Source organism: Oryzias melastigma, linkage group LG3 (genome assembly GCF_002922805.2).
Source record: "Oryzias melastigma strain HK-1 linkage group LG3, ASM292280v2, whole genome shotgun sequence".
Lineage (NCBI taxonomy): Eukaryota > Metazoa > Chordata > Actinopteri > Beloniformes > Adrianichthyidae > Oryzias > Oryzias melastigma.
In genome coordinates this window covers 20,642,810-20,669,443 of record NC_050514.1, presented here as the reverse complement: position 1 = coordinate 20,669,443, position 26,634 = coordinate 20,642,810, and the positions used below count along the sequence as shown (strand labels likewise).

The 26,634-nt window shown below is 39.4% G+C and overlaps 1 protein-coding gene across 2 annotated transcripts in view; it reads left to right on the top strand.

The window, feature by feature from the left end:
- elp4 (elongator acetyltransferase complex subunit 4) overlaps positions 1 to 26,634 on the top strand; it is a 55,699-nt gene that overhangs the window by 2,963 nt on the left and 26,102 nt on the right. Inside the window, exons 3-9 of one of the 2 annotated variants that reach the window (XM_024296019.2) lie at positions 4,488 to 4,609; positions 6,549 to 6,683; positions 8,035 to 8,171; positions 10,900 to 10,984; positions 13,984 to 14,172; positions 17,943 to 18,051; positions 19,683 to 19,789. In XM_024296019.2, the coding sequence (XP_024151787.1) occupies positions 4,488 to 4,609; positions 6,549 to 6,683; positions 8,035 to 8,171; positions 10,900 to 10,984; positions 13,984 to 14,172; positions 17,943 to 18,051; positions 19,683 to 19,789 (884 nt within the window). The remainder of the gene's footprint in view (positions 1 to 4,487; positions 4,610 to 6,548; positions 6,684 to 8,034; positions 8,172 to 10,899; positions 10,985 to 13,983; positions 14,173 to 17,942; positions 18,052 to 19,682; positions 19,790 to 26,634) is intronic. The other variant, XM_036210643.1, reaches the window with a different exon arrangement.

Sequence of the window (26,634 nt, the reverse complement as noted above, 5' to 3'; positions counted from 1 at the left end):
TAAATAAAATATATATATATAAGTTTAACACACCAAAAATGCTATTTTCATTAGAGTGAATGTTTAACTAATTAATTTATTTAACATATTTCTTCTATTTTAATCCTAGAAATGAACTTATTCTTCAGTTTTCATGTCAGGAGTTGAAGCTCACTTAAATAATGAATTTAAACTGCTTTGATAAAAATCTCAAAACATTTATTAATAATCAGTTATTTCAAGGTTAAATTTCAGTTTCAGGAGGCTTTAAAGCCTTGTCATTTTAAAAACTTTTTTACAATCATGTTCAATGAGGTTTTAGCAGAACCTGCTTAGTTAGTATGGTAGCTCTATAGCAGGCTGGCTAATAGACTAATGACCTGAAGGTCTCAAGCTAGAATCCCAGGTGTTCACACTTTTAGCAAGATCCTTAATTAATGTGCTCGTCTGCAGATGTGTTGCTGAAGTTTTCAGAATACCATAAAAAGCAAGTGGGTTTTCTGTTGACATAAATGTGTTCTACCGTATGATTATTATTATTATCATTCATCGTAGGCAAGGCTATATGCACTGGTGGACAGTAAGGTTAAGGTAGTCATGTTTCGCCTTGAAGCTGTAATTTGCCAAGGCCTATACCAACTGATGATATTGCTTTGCCCTTTAATTCATCCCCCCAATCGATGCAGGAGTCAGTGATTACACACTAATGCGTTCTTCCCTTCCATTTTGTGAATCAATGTACGGTTGGTTTCATCTGGTAATGAGAGACACAGTAAAGGTGAACTGCGTGTGTGCGCACTCTCATGTGTTTGTCTGGAAAAAGAGGGATGTATGCGCACAGTGGGCTGCGTGTGTGACTGTTCTGTCGTCCGGATGGCTGGAATGAAGGGGGAGCTTGGCGTGCGCGTTTGTTTGTTTGTTTCAGGCGGTCAGCTTCTACAGTCTGCCCCCTTAGCCGTGATGGCCTGTTTGTGAGACGCAGACATAAAATTATCAGACTGGTCGTTGTCTGCCTTTGAAGTGTCTTGAGCTGTCTGTCCTGATTTGTCACCCGATTGTGGTGGTGGTGGTGGGGTGGGGGTTAGTCCAGTATGGCTGCTGTCTGAAGATCTCTCATCTGTTGTGTATTTGCAAGTAAAAGAACGAAGATAACAAACTTTTAATAGATCCATCTGGTTTCAAACCTTAAGGTTAAAGTGGTTTTGCCTAAATGTAACTTCAGTAATTATCTATGAATGTTTTTAATTGTTTACATGGTAAACGACGTACAGTCAAAGTCCCATTCACCAATGCACACAAACATTCAGACACACATGACCGCTTCATTGACTTACACTGCCAGCCTATAACCACCAGGAGCAATAAGGGGTTCAGTGTCTCGCCCAAGGACACAATGGCACAAGGCAGGAATTGAGCCTGCAAACCTTCAATGAAGATATCAGCCATATGTAGAGTGATTGCAAGGATTATTTCCATCAAAGATCCATGAAACATGAAATTGATGTATTTTTCTCATGATGGTGGACATATATTAAGAAAAGTAAGATTTATTTATTTATTAAGATTTTTTTATTCAAATTATGGTGATTTATGAGAAGACAAAACAAGGTTAAAAAAAGCCTGTAGCAGTGACATAGGTGTTACAGATGGCAAGGCGTAAGCTTCTTTCTTCCCTCCATTCTGATGCATCCACATGCAGACAAATAGATCCAAGTACACTTTGTTTTCCTTGTCCGAGTTGGCATCTGGCTCAAAACTGTATGGCTGAACAGCTCCAATATTGCTCACCATTTTGGTTTCACCGGTAATGTTAGATTAGGGTTGTGAGATGCTATAGGCCAGTTGGAGAGAGTGTAAACAAAGGGATCACGGGAAATGAGGGAAGGCTTACCCCTCACCAACAGTCTCGCCCACCTTTCAGAGGTGAATTTCTGCCGCTCTGTAGAAACTATTTCTTAGAAAATGACACAGGTTTGTCCCTAGGTGTGAACGTGTATGGGTGTGTGATTGTGCCCCTGCGACAGATTGGCGACCTGTCCAGGATGTACCCTGCCTTTGCCCCAGAGTGGTTGGGGTACACTCCAGTTGCCCCGTGACCCTGAAAGGGACAAAATTGGTTTAGAAAATAAATAAATGAATGAATAAAAACAGCATCCTCTTATTTAGAAGACCATTGGGAATACTTAAAAAACCCATCAAAATGAAAGTTGCAAGAAAGTGTGAAATAATAAATAACTACAAGAAAATGAATCTTATTTCAGCTTGACACTCTTATTAGCCTTAAAGGGGGCATACCATGATTTTCTTAAGCCTGTCAGAGTAAACTATCCATATATACTATAATCATATATTACCTTTGAAACACTAAAAAACACAATTTTGAAATATTAGTTATTTTTGTGAGTTTTTGTCCTACCCCAAAGTAAAATGACTCTATTCCTAAGGCTCTGCCTGCTGTTGCGTGTTTCATGACGTCATCCTATCTTATCCGATCGGGGCGGGGTCTTAAAGGATCCCCACGTCTAAAGCAGCAAACACCTGTTTGAGCTGGAATTTATTGAAGACATGACACAATTTGGAAGATATACTAGCTCTGTGAAGAAATTGGGTGTTGGTGTTAGACTGTAGGCGGTGTTCTTCCTGAAAGGGGCTATCCTTAATTTGTGACATCAGCACATGAGAACTCGCTCGTTTTCCTGGGTATGGGAGGGGGTGGTACTGAGAGCACAGGCTTTTAGAAGAATACTCGGAAATCTGTGAACAGATCAAAATACTCCTTCGGGGTTGTTTATGAACAGTATAATACACTTAAAAGCTCAAAAAGTTTGTTTTCATGGTATGGCCCCTTTAAAGATGGTCAACTGTTTGAAGAGAGAATTTTTTTTAAATAAACCTGCAGTTTAAAATTGTAAAAAATCAACTTCTATTTTAAATGATTTTGTGATTTGATTGTAGTAAAAAAAATAATTAAAAGAATAGAAGTCACATATATTGTGAAACCATATTAGTATCATAATAGTAATAGTATAATAAAACATCATAGTAGAGAAAAAAGCTACCCTTTTGTTGTGTGTCTTTTATGCTGCCAACACACATAGAAGTGAGTATGTCCTACTTCATAGACCAAAGACATACAAGAAAACATTTTGACCTAAATATTTTGTCTCCTCCCCCCTTTAGCAGTAGCAGATATGACTCTTTCAATCCCTTTCTGTGTTTGAAGGCAAATGAAACTCCGACATCCCCCATTTTGTAAACCTTAGAATGAAAAAAAAATCATACCATGACTGTCCAAAGTGACTGATGTACCTCAAAGATATGACCGTCCCCCACCCCCTGTTGCTGCTATACTTCACCACCTCCGCCCCCTCCCCTTACCCCCTGCCTCAACAGCCTAATGACTCCTGGAGGTTCCATTTGTAAGGCTCCCATAGAAACACTACCACAATAGGCCCCATCTTGAGAGGGCCCATCTGGGAGTCTTTGTGGGGCCTGCTGAAAGCCACAAAGGCCTGCTGACCTAGAAACCCATCAATAAGAGAACAGGGAGCCCCACCGACAACAAATTGAAGAGCCATGGAATTTCCTGGGCCATCCGAAGTCCGTAGGTGAGGACATAGATCAGAAACGTGGGAGGGAGAAGAATTCTCCGGATGTCCAAGGATGACATGGCAGGATGTCATTCCCAAGCTGTCAGTCGTATGCCCATTACCTTACTGTCACTGCTGTTTTTGTCCCTGTGCCCACTGTTTGTCCTCCAAAGAAAGGCCTATGAAATCTTTACAAAATGTTGACGGTGACAGGAAGCAGCGGCAGCGTGCTGAACAGAGTTATGTGTTCAGCTCAGCTGGGTTCCACAGTAATAATGCAAGCTCAGTTTTGGTTTGCTTGGGCTGCTGGGTGGCTGAGTTACATCTACTGTCTTGTTATATAGCTTACTCTACTGGAAAGAGAGCTGATGTGAATGACAACCCAAGCATAACAGTGTAAGGATGCCACTGCTGACAAAAAGCAAAGAAATAGCTAACATTCCAGTGAACCCAATGGAAGGAAACATTTTCAGGACATCAGCTGTCTCATCCTTCTTCACCTCCACTTGTCAGTTACCCTCACCCCTACCTGTCTCTTCTGTGGGAGGGGTCTAATGAGTGCTTACGGCAGGTGTCTCATGCCCAACCAGCACCTCCGCTGCTGGTTGGGCATGAAAATGGACATGGATTTTGTTGCTACACTAACAAGAGGGTTGAAGACGTCATCTTATCTTTTTAGTTGTCAGATCAAAAAGCAACACTGGAGTTTCTGAGGAGCCTCGAATGCCACCTCAGGTGTTGTCTACAAAAGTTCAACTGAAAGTTGCCCTTACATCAATTATTGTCAGTAGTTATGATGAGAATACAGTTGGAAGCTGTATATTGTGTATTATTTCAATGTTTTCAAGTTCTACCTGTAACAATGTGGCACAACTTTTTAACAACTGCTGATTGTTTTTGTCTCTGTTTTGCTGTAAGAGGAGGACCGATATGATAGCTTCTCTCGCATGATCTTCAAGTACTTTCTGGCTGAAGGAGTTGTGTGTCGGCATGAACTTTTTGTGGCAGCAGCTCAAGATGACCCTGATGACATCTTGCAGGTATGAGACCAAGTTCACTATAATCATAGTACTTAGGTGGACAAGTTTAACTTTTTTTTTTTTCCCCCACTTGACATGATTTGGCAATGCGGTTACAAAGCTTTCAGGATGACCTGAATATATCATTTTTAACAGTGTCCATCTCAACTGTTTTTCTGTCAGAAGTTTTTTTTATTTTTTATAAAATTTTATTTACCATCTAGTCATAGGCAAATAGAAACTCTTTTTGTTTCATCCTATAATCTTTGATGGTGCAACAATAATCAGCTCCCCCTGTGTCAGGGTCAACCGGACTACCTCGGGGGTCGAGGGTGGCATGGTTGTGGCATTGTTGAAATGTTTCCCGGCTTATCAATCTGTATAGAGGACCGCATCCCAAGAAGCTGCCTGCCATCCAGCATACAGGAGGAGGGCCTCTGTCCTGCTGATTGATAGTGGGAGGGGTCATAGCATCACCCTCTCTTTGCATATCAAAGACTAATTATGAAAAGGGGGGTTTCTGCAAAAATATTTCACATTGTTTTGTGTTCTCTCAATTACCTTTGGTAAGGTTACCGTTTTTTGTTTTTTTTTTATTTATTCATTTATTTTTTTTGCATCACATTGATGGACCTAAAAAAGCACAAAAATAAATCAAGTTAATTTGGTTGAACCTAGATCAACATTTTGGTGCAGTTGATGAAGGATCACTCAGGACTGAATGGGTTAAAGGACTAGGCAACTTATGAACACAAAGTTCCCAAAATCAAAGTTTTTCTTCCAATTCATAACATTTTTCATATTAATTGCACATCATTTCCTTTAACTGGCTCTGTTTTTAGAGACTTTTCCTGCTAGGGTAATTGGATTTTTTTGTCTATTTTTGAGTTTACCTTTCTATTTTAACCCTAATAACTGTATACCTTGCCATGTTGGTACTTTTCTTTCAGCACAACCTCACTTATGTGGCTTTATAGTATTTTGGTGACTTTACTGTACTGTATTTACACATTGAACTTGAAATCAAGAAAAAAATAAATATGAGTTGAAACATTTTTTTTAACAGGGAAATCACGACTTTTACCGTAAAATTAAAACGTATTGTGTCATACAAAACAGAAGAAATTTAGGACGCAACAAGTAAAATGCAACCTTTTACTTTAATGTCTCATCCATTTTTGCATTGCTCTTTCTGAAGTATGTTTCAAAATAAAACTGAGAAATTAATCACTTATGGCCCTTCCAAAAACAATGTATTTTCATCTAAACAGACATGACAACCTCACAAGCATGTTTCAATTTTGGCAATCAACAAAGCTACTGTAAACCCAACTTTTACCATAAAAATACTGGTAGTATTTTATATTTAAGGTATAACATCCCACAGGATGATGTAATGACTTTTTTACTCAGTGTGATAAAGAGTGTTTTCACATTTTTTGCTTATAAATTCTTTGACATGCACTTGTTTCCTGTAACAAATGTCCATCGGGTCTGCAGCATATGGGTAAACTCACAAAAAAAGGATATATTGAAGGGTTAATTTTGAGTCTTTAAGTTAATACAATAACATACCAAGGAAAACCACATGTGTTATATAGTTTTAAACTCACACTCTAAAGGCATTTGAAAAGGACAGTCAGCACATCTTTGTCATGTGGCCAGAAATGTCCTTAAAATTAGTAATTCTGTTTGGGAACTGAGGAGTATCTATAGACTGCTATGCTTAACAGATGTAATTGTTTATATTATTGGAAAAAGTTATCAGTGTGCACCTTTTTTTGCTTCTGTTCAAACTCCATCCACTCATTTATATAGGACCACAAAATAACTGAAATCATTTAACTGCTTCACACAAGTTATTAAAATCCAATCTGAGTTTAATGATGGCAAGTATTCTGCCAAGTTTAACCACAAAGATATTTTTTGTCAATTAAGTTATTAGTACATTTATGTCCAGGAACTCCCAGCACCCATCTTGGATGACGTTGCTATCCATAGACCTGGAGACCAACCCAGGATGTCCTGTGAGCCTCAGGACACTTTGGATGCCATGAAGATTGCTTGGCGCTATCAGAATCTTCCTAAAGTACAGGTAATCTGAGACGTTTTCAGGAGGATTTGCAATGCAAGTTAAACTGTAGACTATTTTTACCTATGAGATTTAAATTAAGGTCCACTTGGGATGACCGGCCTTCAGTAGGAGTTTTTAAAGTATCCCTTTTAATGATGGTATGAAAATGGACAGTAGTGGTTCTTTGGTTTTAGTATGTTGGCAGTTGTCTTGACATCTAAATCCATCAGCTTCTAAACTTCTTTGTGGAGAGAATTAGGCTTTGGCTACTCTTTTTAGAGCTAGACCAGATTATTCACACTTAGCTGGCAATAGGTAGGCTTTTCACTGGTCCCCAGCTCACATATATACACATACAAGCACGCCTGCACCCCTGCTTAGCCTGGGAAACAAGAGTACTTTGCAGGCTGTCCATTGACATGTCTGTTCGCTCAACCCTATGACCCAGACCTGCGCCTCTGTCTTCCCCCAAATCCCTGCCTTTCTCCCCTGCCAGGGTCGGCAACTCTACACTCTTTCTTCCGCTTTGAGGAGAACCAACCCTCCCTTTCTACGTCTTTGCAGTCTACCCCCGTCGGTCTATAATCCATATCGCTATGTGGATTAACAGCACACAGTGTGTCCCTGGGGATCCTCTCCCTCTTTCTCTCTGGCTGGAAACTTCTTTATATCTGTGTCCTTTTCTCACCTCTCCCCCTTCCCCTGTAAAATCGTCTTTACAAACTGCTAGTAAGCCCCACTAGAGGATTTGCATGCCAAATTCTCCCCGAGAGTCAACGCTTACTTTCCCCTTACACACACCTCTTCTGGTATTGCCCACTGTGTTGCTCTCCCGATGAAGACATCAGATCAAAGGTGAGACCGTCAGGGCGGGGATGGAACGCTAAGCGGGTTGCCTATCTCACAAAGAGAAGATGAGCCTCTGACCCCCCCCTGCCCTGCTGACCCCCTCGTCCTGCCAGGAGAGGGGACACACCGGGGGCCCTAATCCAGATTAGGAGTAGATTAAGGGCCCCTTCAACAATGGAATCTGTGGTTTCACAGAGAGAGAAGAGCTAAAACTCTCTCTTTCAGCTGCAGGAAAACATCCGCCTTCCCCTGCTTCCCTGACACGTTTGCTTTCACAGTTAGAAGTGGACATTTATGTGGAGAATGATTAAGTACTCAGTTGTAGTAGTTACTTGCTTCTCTACTAGTAAAATGTAAAAAAAAAAATGAAAGGTTACTGCAACAAAATAAAAAGGCCATGTGTTTAAAACAATTTTAAATTTAACATATTTTGTTATTTATTGACTTGGTTCTAACTTGTCATTCTAAAATATAATAATTACTTGGTATGCATAAAAAAAAATATTTTTATTGACCCTTTCAGAGTGCACTGGCATCCTCTTCTCGGTTTGGGCACTACTACGACGTGTCCAAGATCATGGAGCCGGAAATTCGCCAGGCAGCTAAGTGGCACCGCTTCTACCATCCAGAGCATCCGCCTCCATCATCAGGCACACACAGGTAAAGCAATAGGACATCCTCTGCAGAACACAAAGGAAACAATGAGACACCTTCTCCGCAACACAGTCACACAAGCATGACATCGTCCCCCAAAATCAGCCTTATCCAAATAAGACTTTATCCACAGAAAACATGCAAGCAAACATGGCAGTGTTTACTGGACATAAGGAAAACAGTAATGCAGACAGACCTGCACGACCTAAGGAGGACATGCTGTCAAAGCCCTGTGAGAGGAGTGTGGAACATGAGAGGACAGAGCTCTCCTTACTTTGTTTTTATTGCTTATTCACAAAAAAACGTGAAGGTTTGTATCTCCAACTTACAATTGATCGGACTACCATTGTCTTAATTATTTTTTGTAAAAAAATAACTCCAAAATCGTTATATTTTTTATTTCTTTGGGAGAAATTAATTTTGATTTTTAATCCTAACACAATTCTCATTCAAGATACAAAATGAGTTATAAATTAATATTTTAAAGTGAAATTAATATAAAAATAAAATTTATTTTAGAATTTATTATTTTGGAATTTTATAAGAAAAAACGTATTTTATTGTTGTGATCATAATATAGCACAAATCACACAAATCAATCGTCTTTTTAGGTTGTCAGTGTTACTAAAGTCAAAAAATATTTCAATTCAATTTAATTTTATTTATATAGCCCAATATCACAAAACAACTGTCTCATTGGGCCTTATTTATTTATTTGGTTTGTAATCAGTAACAAAATGATAGTTTTCAGAAATTACAATATATTTATTTTTAAAATAGATTAAAAAATCATAATCTTTTTTCCTTAGACAAATTCTATTGAAACACTTAATTAAAAATGTTGTTTTAAAATGTTTTATTATACCACAGATAATTAGAAAAAAATCTATGTGGCTCAGCCTTAATTTCGTGTTGCTCACTGTCAGCCGTGTCATTCAGCCTCTCGGAAAGTTTGCGTATGTCTACTCAAATAAGGGTCTTGTTTGCTCAGCGTCTGTTTGATTTCTCCTGTGTTGAGTGTACTTAGGGTTCAGAGGTCATGCAGGCTCTTTACTGAAAGAGCGCTGCTGAGCACACAAAGCCACACGGAAGGCACACTCGCACACTCTGGGTAAATACAGCAATCTGGAGCACAGAGGATGTGGAGGAGGCTTTAGAGAATCCCTCTTCCTTTATATTAGCAAACAGAGACTGTTTAACACAGTGCCAGAACAAACACATTAAATGTTGCTGGTATCCCGTAAAACATTTGCATTTCCACAATTGTAGTACACAAAGTAGCAGCATTGACTGTATCATTTTTGTGCGAAGTGATGTCTGTTAGGTAAATAAAGAAAAAACTCAATCAGGAGGCGCAGCAGAAAGAAGGACATAGTTGTTGTAGCTCGTGAATGGGTTACAGACCTTGCAGACATTTTGACAGCTGGAAGCTACACCTGCACCGCACCATTGTGCCCCAGAGCCCGCCCAAGTACGGACACACACACATTCAGCACATTTTGGACGTACAGATACCACACAAACTCCAAGGCAGTCAACTCCCCTTGCACGTGTCCACAGCCCCATGTTGATACCCTAGCTGTTAAATTGCTCCGTTTCACTTGAAGGCATAATTGGCACAAATTGCTCTCTAGGTGATACAGATCCTGTTGTTTAAGACCAAGCATCCCCCTTCTCTCTTTTTTTCTTCCCTCGCTGAAAAAGGAATGCTGAGATAAAGAAGCTTCTCCATGTATAATCCTAATTAGGTGATGCACTAGCCCCTGGAGCTAAGTACCTAGACCTCTTTGGTACCTGAAGGAGTGGCACTCAGTAGGGGTATCTATATATACAATTGCTGCCAACCAGAGGCACCCTCCTGCTCATCTGCATGTCACTCCTTCCCAGCCCCCTACCTTAGAGTTGGGGCATGGGCTGAGAGGCCATGGAGGGTAGGTGTCCCTCTTTCACCAATCCAGCTCTATCATTAGCCACAGCAGGGTCAGGAGGCACCATTGTTGTGCTGAATAACTGAAATAGAGTTGATGGATATAGATGGCCGAGTGTAATCAACACAAGTGTGTGTTTAGGTGCCTTATGCAAGACCGTTGGTGCGTAATCAGCCTATGTGTATCTGCTTTGCAGCCTTGAGGTTGAAATGGCAGATGATGGTGCAGCCCACTGTGAGTCACTACAGACTGGTCATTGCAATGGTGCACATTGTTAAGTAGATGGTCCGGTGTAAAGACGAAGTTAACATTTCTACTGACCTTCGTATGGCTTCATAAAGAGCTTAGCTGTAATCCGCCACTCTACTGTTTCTAAGTGTTGCTCAGTTGGAGCTGAATGCCTCTTGTCAGTGGTGCACATTTTACCCTTGATTAAACCCCAGAATGCTGTTGTCTGTTAATTCCAGATATCAGCCTATTAATCGTCCTTCTCATCTTTGTTGTGTGAATGTTTGTGCACACGTGTGTCTCATCTGTCTGTCTGTCTCGGCACAATCAGATCCTTGGGGAGCTGACAAAGGACCAGTCATGTTGTAATTTAATCAAGCAAATAAATTAATTGGACCTCTTGATATAGATCATCTGTCTGCTTCGATGGGTCCAGAAAAGCCGAGTCAGGAAGAACATGCTGTAGTCATAAAGGATTAGGTTGTTGCAGTGATAAGCTTGGCATAGTTTTATGAAAATGTAACCTTTCGTTCTTGTTCTTTCCTTACCTGTCTGCTTTTTTTCTCTCCAATGTGCAGTCCAAAGCTGGAGTCCTACTCTGCATTGCTGAAGTCTCTTCAGGAGGTTATACAAAGAGAGGGCTTTGATTTGAATGCCCCCTTGGTAAGATTTTAATTAACCCAACTGTTTTGATTGTTTTTGCTTCTAATTAAATTCAAAATCTTTTGCACCTGATGTTGTGCAGCAAGCCTTTTTTTTAATCATGGAAATCTCCAGTTAATTGCACATATTCTGATTGAGAAGTGCTTTCTTTTTGCAATAAAATGTTCTGATCTTAGAAAGTAAACATTAACACTCACAAAAAAACTAAACAAAAAAATATGTATCTTTGAGAACATCAGTCTTAGTCTTAAATGTGATGATCTATAGATATTTTTATACAAATAAAGATTAAATTTTGTGTTTTAATTAGGGCTGGAATTATTCATTTTTACAGTGATTCAATTCAAACGGTAATTTGTGGTTGACAATTTAATTATCAGTCGATATTGGTTCATTTTAAACAATTCACTTTGAAACGATTCACTAACCTAAAATCGATTCAGGACATCTTAAGCCAAAACTTTCAACCGGTGTGGCTTAGTACGTGTTGAATAGTGCAGGTGAAGTTTTCCAGATTCCTTGTATTTCCTGCAAAACAATCAAGTGTAAATTAAATATGTGTACAAGCAAACAAGTAAACAAGAATGAATGTCAAATCCATTCACATTTATGTATCATAAAGTTCAGCCCACTGTTGTTTTTCCACATAAAAATAACATAATCAGAACATTAATAGAAAGTTAAACCACACTGTGTGGTCTCATCTTTGCAAAATTCAAAGTGTTTCCACACGTTAGGCTGTAATGATGGATTCTTCAATTTTTTGTTGCCATTATATGAGGCTGGCCCGCTGTGATAGGACTTGGTTGCTTTTACGTTCTAGTAAAATACATTTTCCGTGCCTCAATTCAAATGGCATTTTCCAATATCGATATAATTGATTTATATCATTTTTAAACATTTTTACAATGGTATAGGTTGATTGGATTTGAATAACAACTTGCCTCATACAAATCGATCTGGTTGCATCATAGGCATATAAATCAATGAATCAATTAAGTCAGTTAATCATTGCACACCTTAGTTTTAATGACTTAATCCAGCAAAAGATTGGTTTGTTTAATTTCCTTAAACGTACTTTAAAACTCAGCTGCATTTACTCACTCAACTTACCTTTTTAGTATGGTTTTTCAGCTGTATCTTTCACAGTTTTTGTCCTTTTGTAATATATCCTTAGTTTTTAGCATGTGGATGGTATTGGCTAATGTCAGCATAGCTTGGCTGTTAAGAATTGAATAATTTCCAACATTTTACAAAATGCATAATTCCATTTCTGTCTAACTTGGCATTGTTCTTTTAATAATTTCTTTTAGCTAAGAGTTTTGTTAACACAGTATTAACATTGTTCTGTATGCAACGCTGTAGCACACACTATTTACACATATTAAAAAAGAAGAATAATAGAAAACTGTCTTGTTTTTGATTGCACACACACATGTCCATGTTCACCTTCATTCTGTTCCCCTTCTGCCTGTCACCTGGAGCCATGACTCCCTCTGTTACCACCTCTACCCCCCACCTTCCATCCCCAAGTGCTGTCACTCAAACAGCAGATTAACTGCTGACATCATTAAAGCAGTGTGGCCACCTGACATGATGTTGGCACAGTCCAGGAATGCAGACCAGTGTGGAGCTACATGGGCACTGGCACATAAAAATGGTCCGTATGGATGAAAGATGTGCTTAAATTTGATGTTAAGCCAATGTTAATATAATGCGTTACATGTCATATTTTTTTAAATAATTGAACTATTAGATGCAGTCTGTCCTAATTGGGCAGTTGTGACATGAGAAGTACAGATTTCAAGACCTACTGAGTTATAAGCCAATAATGCCAGACTTGTTATAGTCTGTCTTGTTGGCCTTTGGTCCTTGGCTAGAGCCTCCTGGCACAGTTCTGAATTTTCTATAGGGTAAACTATAGTAGTAAAGTTTGGCCTGCTGTCCTTATGCTGCCACAGCAACAGTTTGTCGCCACCATTTTATTTATTTATTTATATTTTTGCTAGCCTTTAAATACAGAAATATATTTCTAAACTATCACAATCTGAATAGGTAAAGACCCCAGAACAAAGACAAGTGTTGGTTGCACAACAATAAATCTCCAACATAGTTTGGGATAGTTAGCTTGTGTTGAAAAAGACAAATGTAAAGACCAGTGTTTGTCCTGTGGAAAGCTATGCGTCATTTCTGAAACATCCCCAAAAACAATGGCGTTTGTTTTTCTTAGATCCCTGTGATTCTGATTTTGTTTCAAACAAAGCTTAGGTCATACTGCTTCAAGAGGAAGCAGTGGGGAGTGAGGTAAAAAAGATTTTGTGACAGCTGAGGTAATAGAGGGGGAGGAGAAAAGGGGCTTGAAAAAAAAAAAAGAAAAAGTGATCCACTTTAAGCCAGGGCTTTGCTATTAATCACTCTTCGTTGTTCCTTCAGCAATCAAGAGTTGTCCTGAAGTAACCCTGTCTGAAAGGGAATGGAATTGTAAGCTACAAACGTCTTCCAGATTGGCCTGGCTGCTTCTTTTGGTGATATATATCCCAACACTTTTTGGTGACTCTTTCTGTGTTTGTTAGACAGTTGGTGGAGTAGAGGAGTTTTTAAGGCAAGACACTCACCCATTATCCAAGCCCTCTTGGCTGGGGAGCTTCACAGTTGTGCCAAGAATGTGCTGGGGTTTCTGGGTGGCGGCCATATTGGAAGCCTTTCTGACAGGTCCATTGTGAATGTGTCAGATGGCCCCTGTGATTGGGCAGTTGTGTCCACTCACGTTTGGGCACAGTGTTCTGGTCGTCTGTGCTGGTGAACAGACTGGCCAGTTACTCTTTACACAAGTTTGAACGTATAAAACCCAAAACAAAAGCACCATTCCAAAGTGACTTTAAAGTGCTTCTTTTTCAGGATAGATTCCCATTTACGTGTCTTGCATCAGTATCTTTTGGATTTATATAACTTGCCATACTCAGTAATCATGTGACTTTTTTCCTGTTGTTCTCTCACAGCCAAAGTCACGCAACATTTTGCGTGTTGGACTTCACTCTCTTGGTTCAGCTCTGTGGGGAGATGACCTGTGTTGTCACGACAACCCTAAAAACGTCCATGCACTAACTTCCTTTCTATATGGACTTCGTGCCTTGCTAAGGTCATCACTGTCAGTTGCCGTTGTCACTGTACCTTCTCACCTCATTCAGGTAAGACAATGAAATGCGGACCTGCAAACTTAGTTCAGTGGTTCTGAGGGACTAGTAGTCCATTGCCTTCCTATCCCAAATGATCTCATCGTCTGTTTACTAAACTTTTATGGACTCATATTTTAAACTAGGAAAAGTCCATTTTTAGATAGAATTTACTGATGTGTTCAAACCTAGAAATCCTTATATTTTATCCAGGTTTGGTCTTAGTTTAGTCCTGTGCTTAAACGCCATCTTGGTGTGACTGATGCCTGCAAGACTTCTTCAATGCATCAGTTCCCAGACATGCACATCTCAGTAAATGTCCTTTTAATCTGACTATTTCGTTAACACCACTCATGTAAGTTGTGTTTGCCTTTACATGGTGTTTGATGTCTTATACATATTGCTCCTTGTAATTGTGTGTGTACTTAGTTGTGTTTGTGGCGGGGTGGGCTGTGTATGCGTCTGTGTCCAGTCTGGCCTCTCAGTGTGAAGGTGGAGTCATCTGCTGAGGCATATGGTAAACCACAGCCCTCCCCCAGACAGTCCACTATAGAGGCACATTCACTACAAAGGCCATCTGAGACTTTCTACTGAAGTGACCTGGCCATACTTTAACCACTCTTAGAGCACTCATTCACAAGAGCATTGACATTTCATTATTAGTGATCTCTTTATTTTAAAGATATATAGGTCAGTGCTTAACTTCGAGAACAGCTGTGTTGACACAACACACTCTGGCTCCAGGCCTATATGCTCAGTACTCAGTGGCTTTGGCCTAGTCAAAAAAAGGTAGAGTGGCTAACTAGCAGATGTCAGCTGTGGTGGGAGCAGTCCCCCTGTCCCATTCTGGCCAGCTTTCCAAACCCTTAATCTGTTCCCTCCCCTTTCCCCACCCTGGGGAGAGAAGTGAATGAGAGGGAATGAAGAGAGGGGGAAATTTTGGACTGAATCAGGTGTTTTGTAACTAAGCCAACATAGAGGTAATTATCTGCTGTTATGTTATGACCTCATGATCTGCTAGTATTGGGAATCTTCCTTTATGTTACAGTAAAATAATATAAGTAGACCTAACAAAGTTGGTAAAGGTGCCATCTAACAGCTCGCAGGAAAAATGTTTTTACTTTTTAAATATCTACCTCACTTCCTGGGATAATTAGTTTAAGTTAGGGAGTATGGCCTTTGGTAGACTGTCTAGACTAGTAACTGTACGCTTCCTGATACAACTTTGTCTCAGCCAGCTAACCCAGTCCTACTAGTCCACAATAGTCGATCTATTATTGAGTAGCTTGGAAAGCTAAGCAACTCCCTGAAAGCCTCCCTACAGCAGCCCAGTGCCACAGTCCATTTGAAACATTAATTAGGCCGCTCCTAGTCTGATTTTCCTTCATCCTGCAACCACACCCAGCCCATACACAGAAGTTTCAATTTCCTCAAAAAGTCATCCATTTGCAGTGTCAGTGAAATACTTTTTGTGGGATTTAAATGTTTCACATTTCACTGATTATTCTTGCTTTACTAATTAACTCCCAAAATACTTAGCAGGTGACTCCTTGCTGTGGAGTTTGCAATTTAATAAAAAATAAGGAAAAATATCAATTTAGCACTTCCACTAAGACTTGGCCAAACCACCCCTTGTCAGCAGTGGCAGGAAAACTTGGTAGCGATCCTACAATCTTGGCTCTTTTTTTTTGGATGGTTTTATCCTTCACATTGGCAGGAACATTAAAAGCTCAACAGGCTTGGACTGATCGAGTCAATGCGCAGACCTTTGCAGGTTTTCCTGTTGAAGCCTCTCTAAACTCAGGCCAAAATTTGGGTTGGGTCATTTGAGGACTTTCAGTGGATTGTGCAGAAGCTGCTTCTTGAGTGTAATCTTCAAAATCATTTCATGTTCAAGATTCTGAGCTTTTTTGGGAGGAGTTTTACTCGTACTTGATCTTTATTTCTTTTTCTTACTTTTCTTGTATTTGTTTCACTCTGTTTCTTTGTACAATTAACAATTTAGTTCTCTTCAACATTTTTTTTCTCAAAAGGGAGATTATATTATGTTGCAAATGTATGCTCATTTACTTATCTTCTTTTTTTTAGTGGAAATACTTGCTTAATTTGTGTTGTCTATTATATTTACTTGCTTTATTTATCTTTTTCAACTTTCTTTGTGTTCAACTTTCTACTTCAAAATAAAAAAGGCTGTCTGTATAGCTGTAGGTTTACCACAGATGAAATCTAAGCAGGTCAGACTGGGTGACACATACTTAAATGTACATTACTAACATGTTTGCCAGAGTTTTATAATGGCCATGCACTTCCATTTACCCTTTGGCATTAAAGACTCAGAACCCCCAAACACTATTACAGCTGAAAAGACAACTTGTTTCCTGTTTGTTTCTGTGTGTGCTTTGTTGGTGTGTTCTTTTTGCAGTCTAAAACATTTACATTTCATCAAACAGACTAACAGCATTTTTATGACATAAAAGAATCATTTATATTTCACACACAGCTTTTTACATTTTGTTTACTGTTTATATTTTCTCTTTGACTAAAGCAAATGAGCTTTATGTTCATAGTGGGCGTGTTGCAGCACAAAAACTAATAATAGGCCTTCATTTTTGGATAGTTGAAATTAGGATTTTTATAAGATGTTGATTTGCTGTAAAATATATAACACTTTAATTTTAAAGAGTGTGAAAATAACATAAAAAATCACATTTACCTTTTTTGACCTTCAAAGTGCAGCAAATGCTTGTTTTATTGAGCCTGCTGTCACAGACCGATCTATTCACAGTGAACACTTCAGATCCTCCTTACTTTGACATTTCTGACTCCTTGCCAAAAAGCCTCACTTCTATATTCAAGTTTGTACAGAAGAATCATTACAGCCTTCACCAAGCAGCACAGGTAATGTTGTAGTTGGCATTTCTCTCACACGTCATTGGTACACTGTGCCATTAATGTTCTGAATAATTTGTCAGACCCAAACTCCTACAGTGTCTTTAATTGCTGCACGAGTGACCTAAGATAGCCTTGGAGTGCCGGTGGTACTGACTGGCTGGATGTGCATACTTTAGAAGTAGGACAAAAATGAAAAGTAGAAGAAAGAGTGGGGGGAAACACATGAAGGCATGAAAACTGCATTAGACGGTGGCAACCAACACAGAAAGAAGGATGTGAATGATTCAGGAGGCAGAAGCTTTAATAATGCAGGACTCCCCTTCTCCCTCTGTCCCAATGTTGCTCTCTCTTTTTTTTTACCTTCCATTCCACTTTCTATACCCCATACCTCCACCCTTTTGTTTGTTTCTTTTCTCTTTATTATCGACTCTAGACTTCATTCATCCTGTTTTAACAAGTCATCGACCTAACCAGTAGGGGGAGCTCCTCTCATCATGGCTATGTCTTTTTTTTCTTATTTTCTGTCAAGTTCTGATCTGTGCAGCTTTTTAATAATTGGAGACTTTTTATTTTTGTAAAGGAGGCTCTTTTGTGATGTCATTATATTAGTGTGTTGCTAAATCAATGTTGCTTTTTGCAAATGTGTTACTGGTGTAAGGTCCATGTTCGTGGCTGCCCTAGCATCACCTGTACAACTCTTGATTAGTGCTTGCTTCTCTGTGAATACTCCATCAAACTCCAATCAGCCATGGGCAGAGGTGACCTGGCCACAGGAAGTGATGACCTGGTTTAATTGCAACACTGATGGCTCGTCAGGAGGCTTTTAATTACTTGCTCGTGTTCTCTCCCTTCCTTTCTCCCTCCCTCCATGTCGCTCCCACTCCATCCTACAGGACAGGGCTCTCATGGGCAGCATAACCAGGTTATGTGACAATGCCATCGCCCTGGAATCATTCAAAGGCTCTGAGAGGGAGACCAACCCTCTCTACAAAGACTACCATGGTAAGAACACACGCACTCGCTTATCTTCCTGTCTCTCTTCCATCAAACACACACACACATGCAGTGCATTAAAGCTGAGGCTAGTCTGTGGATGGAGGTAGGGCATCCCCCTTGCAGGCCAGGCTGTCAGCGCGCGTTAGTGTGCTGCTGCTCAATCAGACGTACTCCTCAGTAGACAGGCCGGGGGGGATTCAGCTGCCACACTGTACCCCCTCTCCCTCGCACCCTCACCCTTTCCATCCCTGCCTCCCCCCCCGCAGCACAGCCCCTCTCCCTCTCGCCTCGCCCACTCTCCATCCCCAGTCCCTTACCCCTGAGGCTCTAGAGCAGAGCAGACCGACACTGGGGAATCGATATTCTCACCATCACTCTCTCCTCCTCTCTGCTTCCATCTCTCCATCCCTCGCTCAATGTCTCCATGGCCAGCATGCTCTGCTAATAAGTGGAGGGCAAAGCTTTCAGTAGTGAGAGAGGACACTGGTAGAGGATGGTTGGAGAGTAAGAAACCAAAAAGGGAAGGGAGGGCTCCTGGTTTGTTTTGTCTCTGCTAGTCCCAACTATCAATTTTTCTGCACAGTTTTACCATTCCTTCTCTCCTCTCGTCAGTCTTCTCTTTCCTGTCACTCTATATCCATAAAGGTCAATATGAGCAATGGGGTATTTTTAGCCTTGCCTCTCAAACTTGCACTTTTCCTCAAAATTTGCCCATCCTCTGTTCCTTGTGTTAGACTCTAGTTGGGACGAATGAAGGCATTAGAATGAAAAGATTCAGTGTCAGACTATCCTTTTTTTTGCAGCAGCATGTTTTATTTACGCAATGTCTCTTCACATTCATCTTCATTGTAAAGTCAAGAGGTTTAAGTTTATGTGCTACATCAAATAAGTGTTTGGCACACAGTTTTTTAAAAATCACTCCATGCGACTGAAGTGTTGTTTGAACTTTGCATTTTTTAAATTTTCTATTTCTACTTTTTGACCCTGTTTAACCAGCAAGAGAATTCTGGTGTTATGAAATATACTTATGAATGTTTTGATGTGTGTTCATGAGTGCAAGCGCATCTGCTACGAGTGTGAGAGTGCGTGTGGTTGCGCGTGCGTGCGTGTTTGCGGCAGCAGTTCAGGGCTGCTCAAAGCATGCTGGGAAGCCTGTCACTGCAAATCAAGCAAGGAAAAATCACCCAAGTGCACAGAGGAGAGGACCTACCATCCCCCACTTTCTCTGTCTTCCCGTTCTCCATTACTTCCTCAATATCTCCTTTTCTTTTACGCCTTTGCTTTACTTTTGATCTGCTTTTAGGACAATGGAATAATCTCGGGAAGAAATGATGAGAAAAGTGTCAAAAAAGAGTCAACAACTCACTCACCTCTTTTATAAGTTCTGCAGTTGCTTGTCTTTCCAACTATTTTGGAATAGTTGGCAAATGTTTGATCCAGTGTTCAACACACATGGAAATGGGCCACCTCTATAAAAAGCCTATTTTTAAAGTTATTTTCTTTGGGAATTTAGATTATACCATCAACAAAATACTAACTCTACACAGAAGCATAGTTTTAAGAAGACCAAATGGATATGATTTTGTTGGATTTTTAAAATTTTTTAAATTATTTATAATGTTTCCTGTATTTAACAGGCCTCCTACATGTACGTCAGGTACCTCGTCTGAACTGTTTGGCGAGCCAGCTCCCGGACCACAAGGATCTGGCCTTTAAACTGAAAAGAAAACAGTTTACTATTGAGGTATGTTTCAAAGTTAATCATCTTAACCCTAGTGGTATCTTATAGAGTCCAGATGACCCAAGCCTTACATTGACATGTTATCCATCCCATGACAAATGTGGATGAAAGTGGACAGGATTTCATGTCTGCTACGAACACCAGTGATAATCAAAAATCATTGAAAAAATGGTTAGGGTCCACATGATCCCACTCCCAACTTCAACATACCTAGGATAGCACAGGGGTTAAGCAGAGTTTTTATGTCTGTTTCCTGGAACTGCTTTAAATATTTTATTTTCTCAATTTGTCAGGGTTTATTTGATGAAAAGCAAAGATTTGAATTTTTGTTATCCATCAAAACCAAGTTTCAAAAGTATTTAGAAGACACTTTGTTACAAACTAAACTCCTCCAAACAGTGTGTATTTTTTTTCTCTTATTGAGTGACAAGTTGAGATGTGCAACTATTGATCATCCAGTGGTTCTGCCATCATTGTCACAGTGTTAAGTCAAGAGGTAACAGAGTGAAAAAGGTCTGTCAAAAATCATAAATATCTAATGAAGGAATGGTTATGACTGGCTAAGTTATTAAGGTAAATTTGTTAAGCCTGCAGACATTTTCGGCATCATCTTCCAATTTGAGCATCAGAACAGAAAACAAAAATGCTTTAAGCCACTGAGAGTGTTGGAAAATCCCAAATATTTTATGCCAAATGAAAACATTAGAACATCTTCCTGCATGTCAAACTGTTAGGAAAATTAGTCAGACTCTGATGAAAAACTGCCACCCTTCACTGGAAATTCAGGTTTCACAACAAGACAATTGATGCAACTGTGCTAGGATTAAAATGTGCTGCATGATCAGGTTGTGGGTATTGGGTGGAGGCCCCCGGGAATGACCCAGGACACTACGTCTCTCGACTGGCCTGGGAACATTACGGGGTCCCCTTATAGGAGGTGGAGGAAGTGGCTGGGGAGAGGGATGCCTGGGCATCTTGGATGGATGGATGGTCAAATTGTGATAAAATAATTGTTCTCACTATATGTATTGTTTTTGTCTTACAGTCTTTATTTAACCCCATTGAAATATGTGTTTTCCTTTTATATTTGATGGACATGTCTTTCCTGATGTGCAAAATATTCAATGAATTGTAAAAATATTTCCTTTTTCTATATTGTCAGTATTCTGTAGTTTGCTCAAACACTAAACAGCATTTTAACACTAACAAACACCCACAAAGTCAGTATTATTTTGTATTGCAGTGGGTTTGTTTGTCTTGATAAACCAAAACCTAGAGTGATGTGTTTTATTAGAAGCAGAAGAATGATGGAAAATACAGTATGTTTAAGGAGAGAAGTGGTTGTGTTTGCAGTACTTTTATCCATAGCTGTCTGTTGTTGATTGGCTCAGATGTTGTGACACAAAGAGCAGCTGGATGCTGCAGCAAATCATAACAAAGAAGCTCATGTGGGCTGTTGGTAAGTTTTGACAGTGCAGTTGTGCACTGTACTTTTCTTTATCAACACAATCTGTCACAATCTTCTGATTAACTGGGTACACGCCATCTTCATACACTGCTAATGCCTCTCAGTTGCTGCCTTGCACTTGTTTAAGTAATTGGTGCATGTTTCTAGATCCAACCTGGTTCGAGTAGCATTGCATAACATTACTCAAAAGAAGCACCATGCATATTTAGACATGACACTATCCACTTCAATGGTCGTCCAATTAATGTTGGAAAAAAGCTTTTCTATGCTTGTCAGACGCATCCATTTTGCATGTCGTCACATCATCACTCTCATTCCAAGCAATCAATCTGTCTCTGAGCTACCACTCCAGTGACAAATTAAGAGGCTCTCCTCTTAGCTCAGGTTCATGATTGGTCCTCATTACATTATCATTACCTTATCACGCCCTCTGGTCCTTGGCTCTAAGTGAGTGCCATTGTCTCTAGCAGGATTTAAAGAGGAAGAAAAGAATGCCCACCCTACCCCCCAAACTTCCTCTATGGTCGACGCCTTTTCATTTTTTTTAACCAGCCCTCACTATCCTAATCTTTTCTTTCCTACCCCTACCCCATTCCCCTCCTCTCTTTGACCCCAAAATAAGACACCAGTATAGATTTATTAGGCCTGTAAAAGTCAAGGTGGTTATCCTCAATGGCCTTTTAATTAGTCTTCTGTAATGGACAGACTGTAGACGCTATAGGCTTGAGGTGTTGAGCATCCCAATAGCTCTATGGTATTATTGTATTTATCTCTTTTTCACATTTTTTTTTCTTTTTCCTTTTTTCTTTTTCATTATAATGGAATAGAAATACAATCTGTGAAATCAGCCTGTACTCTGTAAGCAGGAGGCTTAATTCTATTATTTTTGCTATTCCTATTGACATTGAATGATACCTAATTAAATGTCAGTTTTGATTATGACACATTGTTAGTGTGCCATCTGAGATTTTTTTCTGTATCAGTCATACCATCAACACAACAGAGCACTAATTATTAGTCATCATAGTGACATGTTTTGTGGTTTCATCAGAGTTCTTGGGAATGGAGGTGCCTTCCGTTAATTTAAACCTATAGGATGAGAATGTTTCAAAGATATTGGTATTTGGTAGGTTTTTGAAAATGGTGTCGAAATTTCATCTTAGATTCACAAACTTAGCGAGCATGTTTACTTTATTCCTCTTTGCAGATGGATTAAAAGTTGGAACTCTGTGAAATTCTGAATGGACAAATCCTTGTAAACTGTGCCTGACCTGTTGATCAACTGCCTCTGTGGATAGCTGATTGACACATACAATGCTGGTTGGATTTTGAGCTCAGTGTTGTGACAGCCCACACCATCCCGCCTCATTATCTCATTTATCCAAGCTTTGAGACTTTTTCACCTGGAGCGATAAGAAGCCTTATTCCTTACACCAAAAAAAAAGAAAAAAAACATCTGAATTCTATTTTGTGTGCACACATCTCTTCTAAACATTTAACAGATTTTTCATTTTTGAGAAGCAGTGAAACCAACAACATTCTGGATGACATTGGATTAATATGTGTGTGATAGTGATGAATGACAGTTGATTGACGGCGCCAGCTTCTCACCAGCTGGATCAGGCAGCGGCATGCCACCCAAACTGCACGGGAACTTGTACTAATAACTTTTTAACTGTTCTTTGACTCGAACTTGGATCACCTAGGACTTAAGGAACGCGGAAAGTCTTCCCGGAACTGTTTTTAAATAAGGGAAAAGTTCTCACATTTAGAAGTTTGTAGGAATTACTTGCACAGGAGGATAATTTTAAACTTTAACAACAATTAAAGAGTGCAATCAAAGTTTTACATTAAGGTTACAATTGGAACACTTGACTTTCTGAGAGTTCAAGCAGCGGTTGATGAGCAGTTATTAGCCATGATGCCTAAGGCCAGAATTAACCCATGGCCTTGTCTGAGCAGGTAGGGGAGTGTTAGGTGTTTAGACAAGATTAACACATACTTAAAGACTTATATGCAAACATTTCTTGTACATACACAAATATTTATATATCAATACATGCAAACAAGTATTTTCTAAAATCCTAGTAATTCTGAGTAAACGTTCTTAAAACATGTACGTGTACGTGGGAATTTTTCCTGTCAGTCGCTTTGAACTGACAAAGGCTTCTGCCATTAGTTTCACAATGCAGGATGTTTGGCGGATGAAGCACTGAAGAATGCAGATGGCACGCAATTACATTCCCCTTACCTTTGCTTGACCCTTTAAACTGACATGCAATGTGCCTGTGGGGTACTGGGGTGCTAGAGGCAGGTCACAGGGTCAAATACAGTGTAAGATTGGGGATTTGTGTCAAATTAGTCTTCTATTATAGAGCCTATTTGGAGGTCCCTGTAGCACAACGGGCTGTGCTATACTCGGTGTGTAATTCATTAAAAAAGGAAGCTATTACATTACTTTACATAAAATGTCAAAGATCATTTTATGCAAATCAGCTTAAAGATACATATTTTGTACAATTAGGGACAATGTGGAATTAGGTGACTTTTCCAGGGAAACAATAACTGTCTAGCAATACAGTTGAACTCCTAGCCAACCATTTGCAGAAGAGCTGTGCAGCAGTTTTTTCCTATTAATATTTTCTGCAACAGATTTTTCTATCAATTAAAATATGTGTTAAAGTATAGTTGAATACATTATGAGGGAAAAAAATAAAAATTTGACCTGAAATTCTTTTGTCATTACTAATGTTGGGGAAAAACACCCTTAAACATAATTTAGAGGATAGTCAACTACTAAAGCAATCATTAGTTATTACTCTATAATTCACAGAGTAGAGATTCAGCAAAGACAATAGAAGCTATTTTTAAAGTCAAAACAACTCCTCTGTGATTTACATAGAAATACTACACACCAGTCAGATTGTGCGTTAGCGTTTTCTTCATCAGATGTTCAGTATACTATCAGATCCTTTGACAAATGTGAGCAGTTACAATGTGGTTTCCCTTATCTTGGTGCTCTGCCCACATCTTTGACATCAAGTCTGAACCTAACACGGAACACTTTTTGTAAAATAATCGGTAATCAAGCAGATTTTGAATCTGAATTAAAGTTACATCATCTGTCTTTCTAACATTTCAAGTTGAACCAATAACCCTCCATCCTACCAAACAAAACCTCCAGCAGTAGATTAGGTTTGTTTGTTAAAAGAACAGAAGAGCAATTAAATAAACAATAAGGATGATGGAGCTGAGAAAAGACAGACAATTTACAGAAAAATGAAGCTAAAATGAACAAGCGTGAATGAGGTGTATAGAGTAGGTTAATGTTTCCTGGCATGTCCTCAAAATGTCTTTAAGACAGCGCCTGTGTCTGCCCCCTGTTGAAGCCTGTGGGTGCCAAGGGAAGGGTGTTAATGGACCTATGTGAGGAACAGAGCGAAGGCTCGGAGAGGAGGGGGAAGACATAAGCGTAGAGAAGCAGTTAAGTGATTCTCAGGTCAGGTCTAATTAAAATGAGGGCTGTTCCTTTGAGGCATCGAACCGTCTTATTGGGAGAAATAAAAAGGGAGATAAAAGAGAAATTGTACAGTGCAGAATGAGTTGAGGGAAAACTAAGTCCTAAGGGCTTTTCCCTCCCTGCATTTAAATAAATGTATGTTGATGCTATTTTGTTTGTCTGCTTCTGTCCAGTAATGTTTCCCAGTGATAAAAAAATGTAATGTTAAGTAGGAATGGGTCTTTGTAATTGATTACCTTGGAGGTGCAGATAATTGCAGATAATATTTACTTGATAAACTAACAGACTCACCTGATATCCTGAAGCTTTATAGTTTCCGTACTACTTGAAACTCTAGACTCTGCTCCCAGCCAATCAGAGGTGAATGGACCTTTGGAATAATATTCCAATTGAATAATTTATACTTCCTCCTTTGGAGCACATCAGCCTCTGTCGCATTTGGGAATGAGGTGTGCTTATGGTTTTGTGCGTGCATGAAAAAGAGAGTGCAGGCCAGTGAGTGGCACGCAATTGTACCCTTCAGCTGAACAATATTCACAACATACATCAGATCTACATCTATTATTGAAGATGGATTTTTATCTACTCTGCAAACATGCATGCTTGTTTCTTAGGACCGGGCTTGTAAATTCCCTCTACTGAGTCTTGGCCGTGTGGAGGATGTTAGCATGTGTTTTTATTACTTCTTATGGAGTGATTCAAGTGTAAAAGTGCTTTTTTTTATTAATTCTAACAGCTGAGAAGGCCAATCAGTCCTGTCAACTAATAACCCAGTTCATCACAAGTAATTACTTCTTTTGGTGGTATAGATGTTCCAGTCTAAAGGCGGTGTGTGTTAGTAAATACCCAATCTAATTAAAATCAGGTTTTTTGAGTGTTTTTAACATGTTCTTGGAGCATTTTTCTCATGATGGATGACATATTTAAAGAAAATTGATATTAAAACTGTGTTTTTGAGTATTTCTTTATTCGAATTCTGGTGAATCAAGAGCGGGGAAAAAAATGCAGTTTAAAATACTTGTAGTTGTGACATAGAAACTCCAATCAGCAGGCCAAAATCTCCCTGCTCTGCTCACTTCCAACGCATACTCTTGAACACAAATAAATCCAAGTACGTCTTTATTTTTCTTCAAGATGGCATCTGGCTCAAAAATGTACAGCGGAATGACTCAAATATTACTTACCATCTTGGTTGCACTGGTAATATTAGGTTGTGAGGGCCTGTAAGATAGCAGGAGAGTGAGTAAACAAAGGGATGATGGGAAATAAGCACAAGTTTACTCTGCACTGGCCATTCCACTCACAACTCAAAGGCAAATTTCTGATGAACTTTACCACTCTGCAAAAATTGTCTCAGAAAACATTTTTTTTAAATTGATTTTTCCTAAAAACGGCATATTTATAATTAAAAGATCACTGGAACACTTTTACTATAGATCAAAAGAAGATTAGAGTGGGAGTTTAAAGTGGATCAGCCTGTAAAATGTGGACAATAGCCAAATTAGTTTTTCTTATACCATCTAATGCCTAAAGGAGACTAAAGCAGTAGAATTTGTGTGTGTAGCAGGCGAGTCAAAGCTCAGTAAGACAGTATTGGGGACAGCTAAAAGCGCTGCCGTTCATTGTATATCAACCAAACGCTGCAGTGTTTCTTTCAGACAGACTTTCTTAAAGCAAAATAAAACGCGGCACATGTGCTCCTTCTGCCAGCCTGAGTAAGAGTGCGGTTTGCCTCATCTCGTCCTGGAAGTGAAGCTGCTTACTCAGTGAGCAGTGAACCTTTAACATAGTCCATGCACCATTCAGCCCCCATCAGACTAGACTTCCCACAATGGACTCAGACCTGATTAAAGTAGCCCT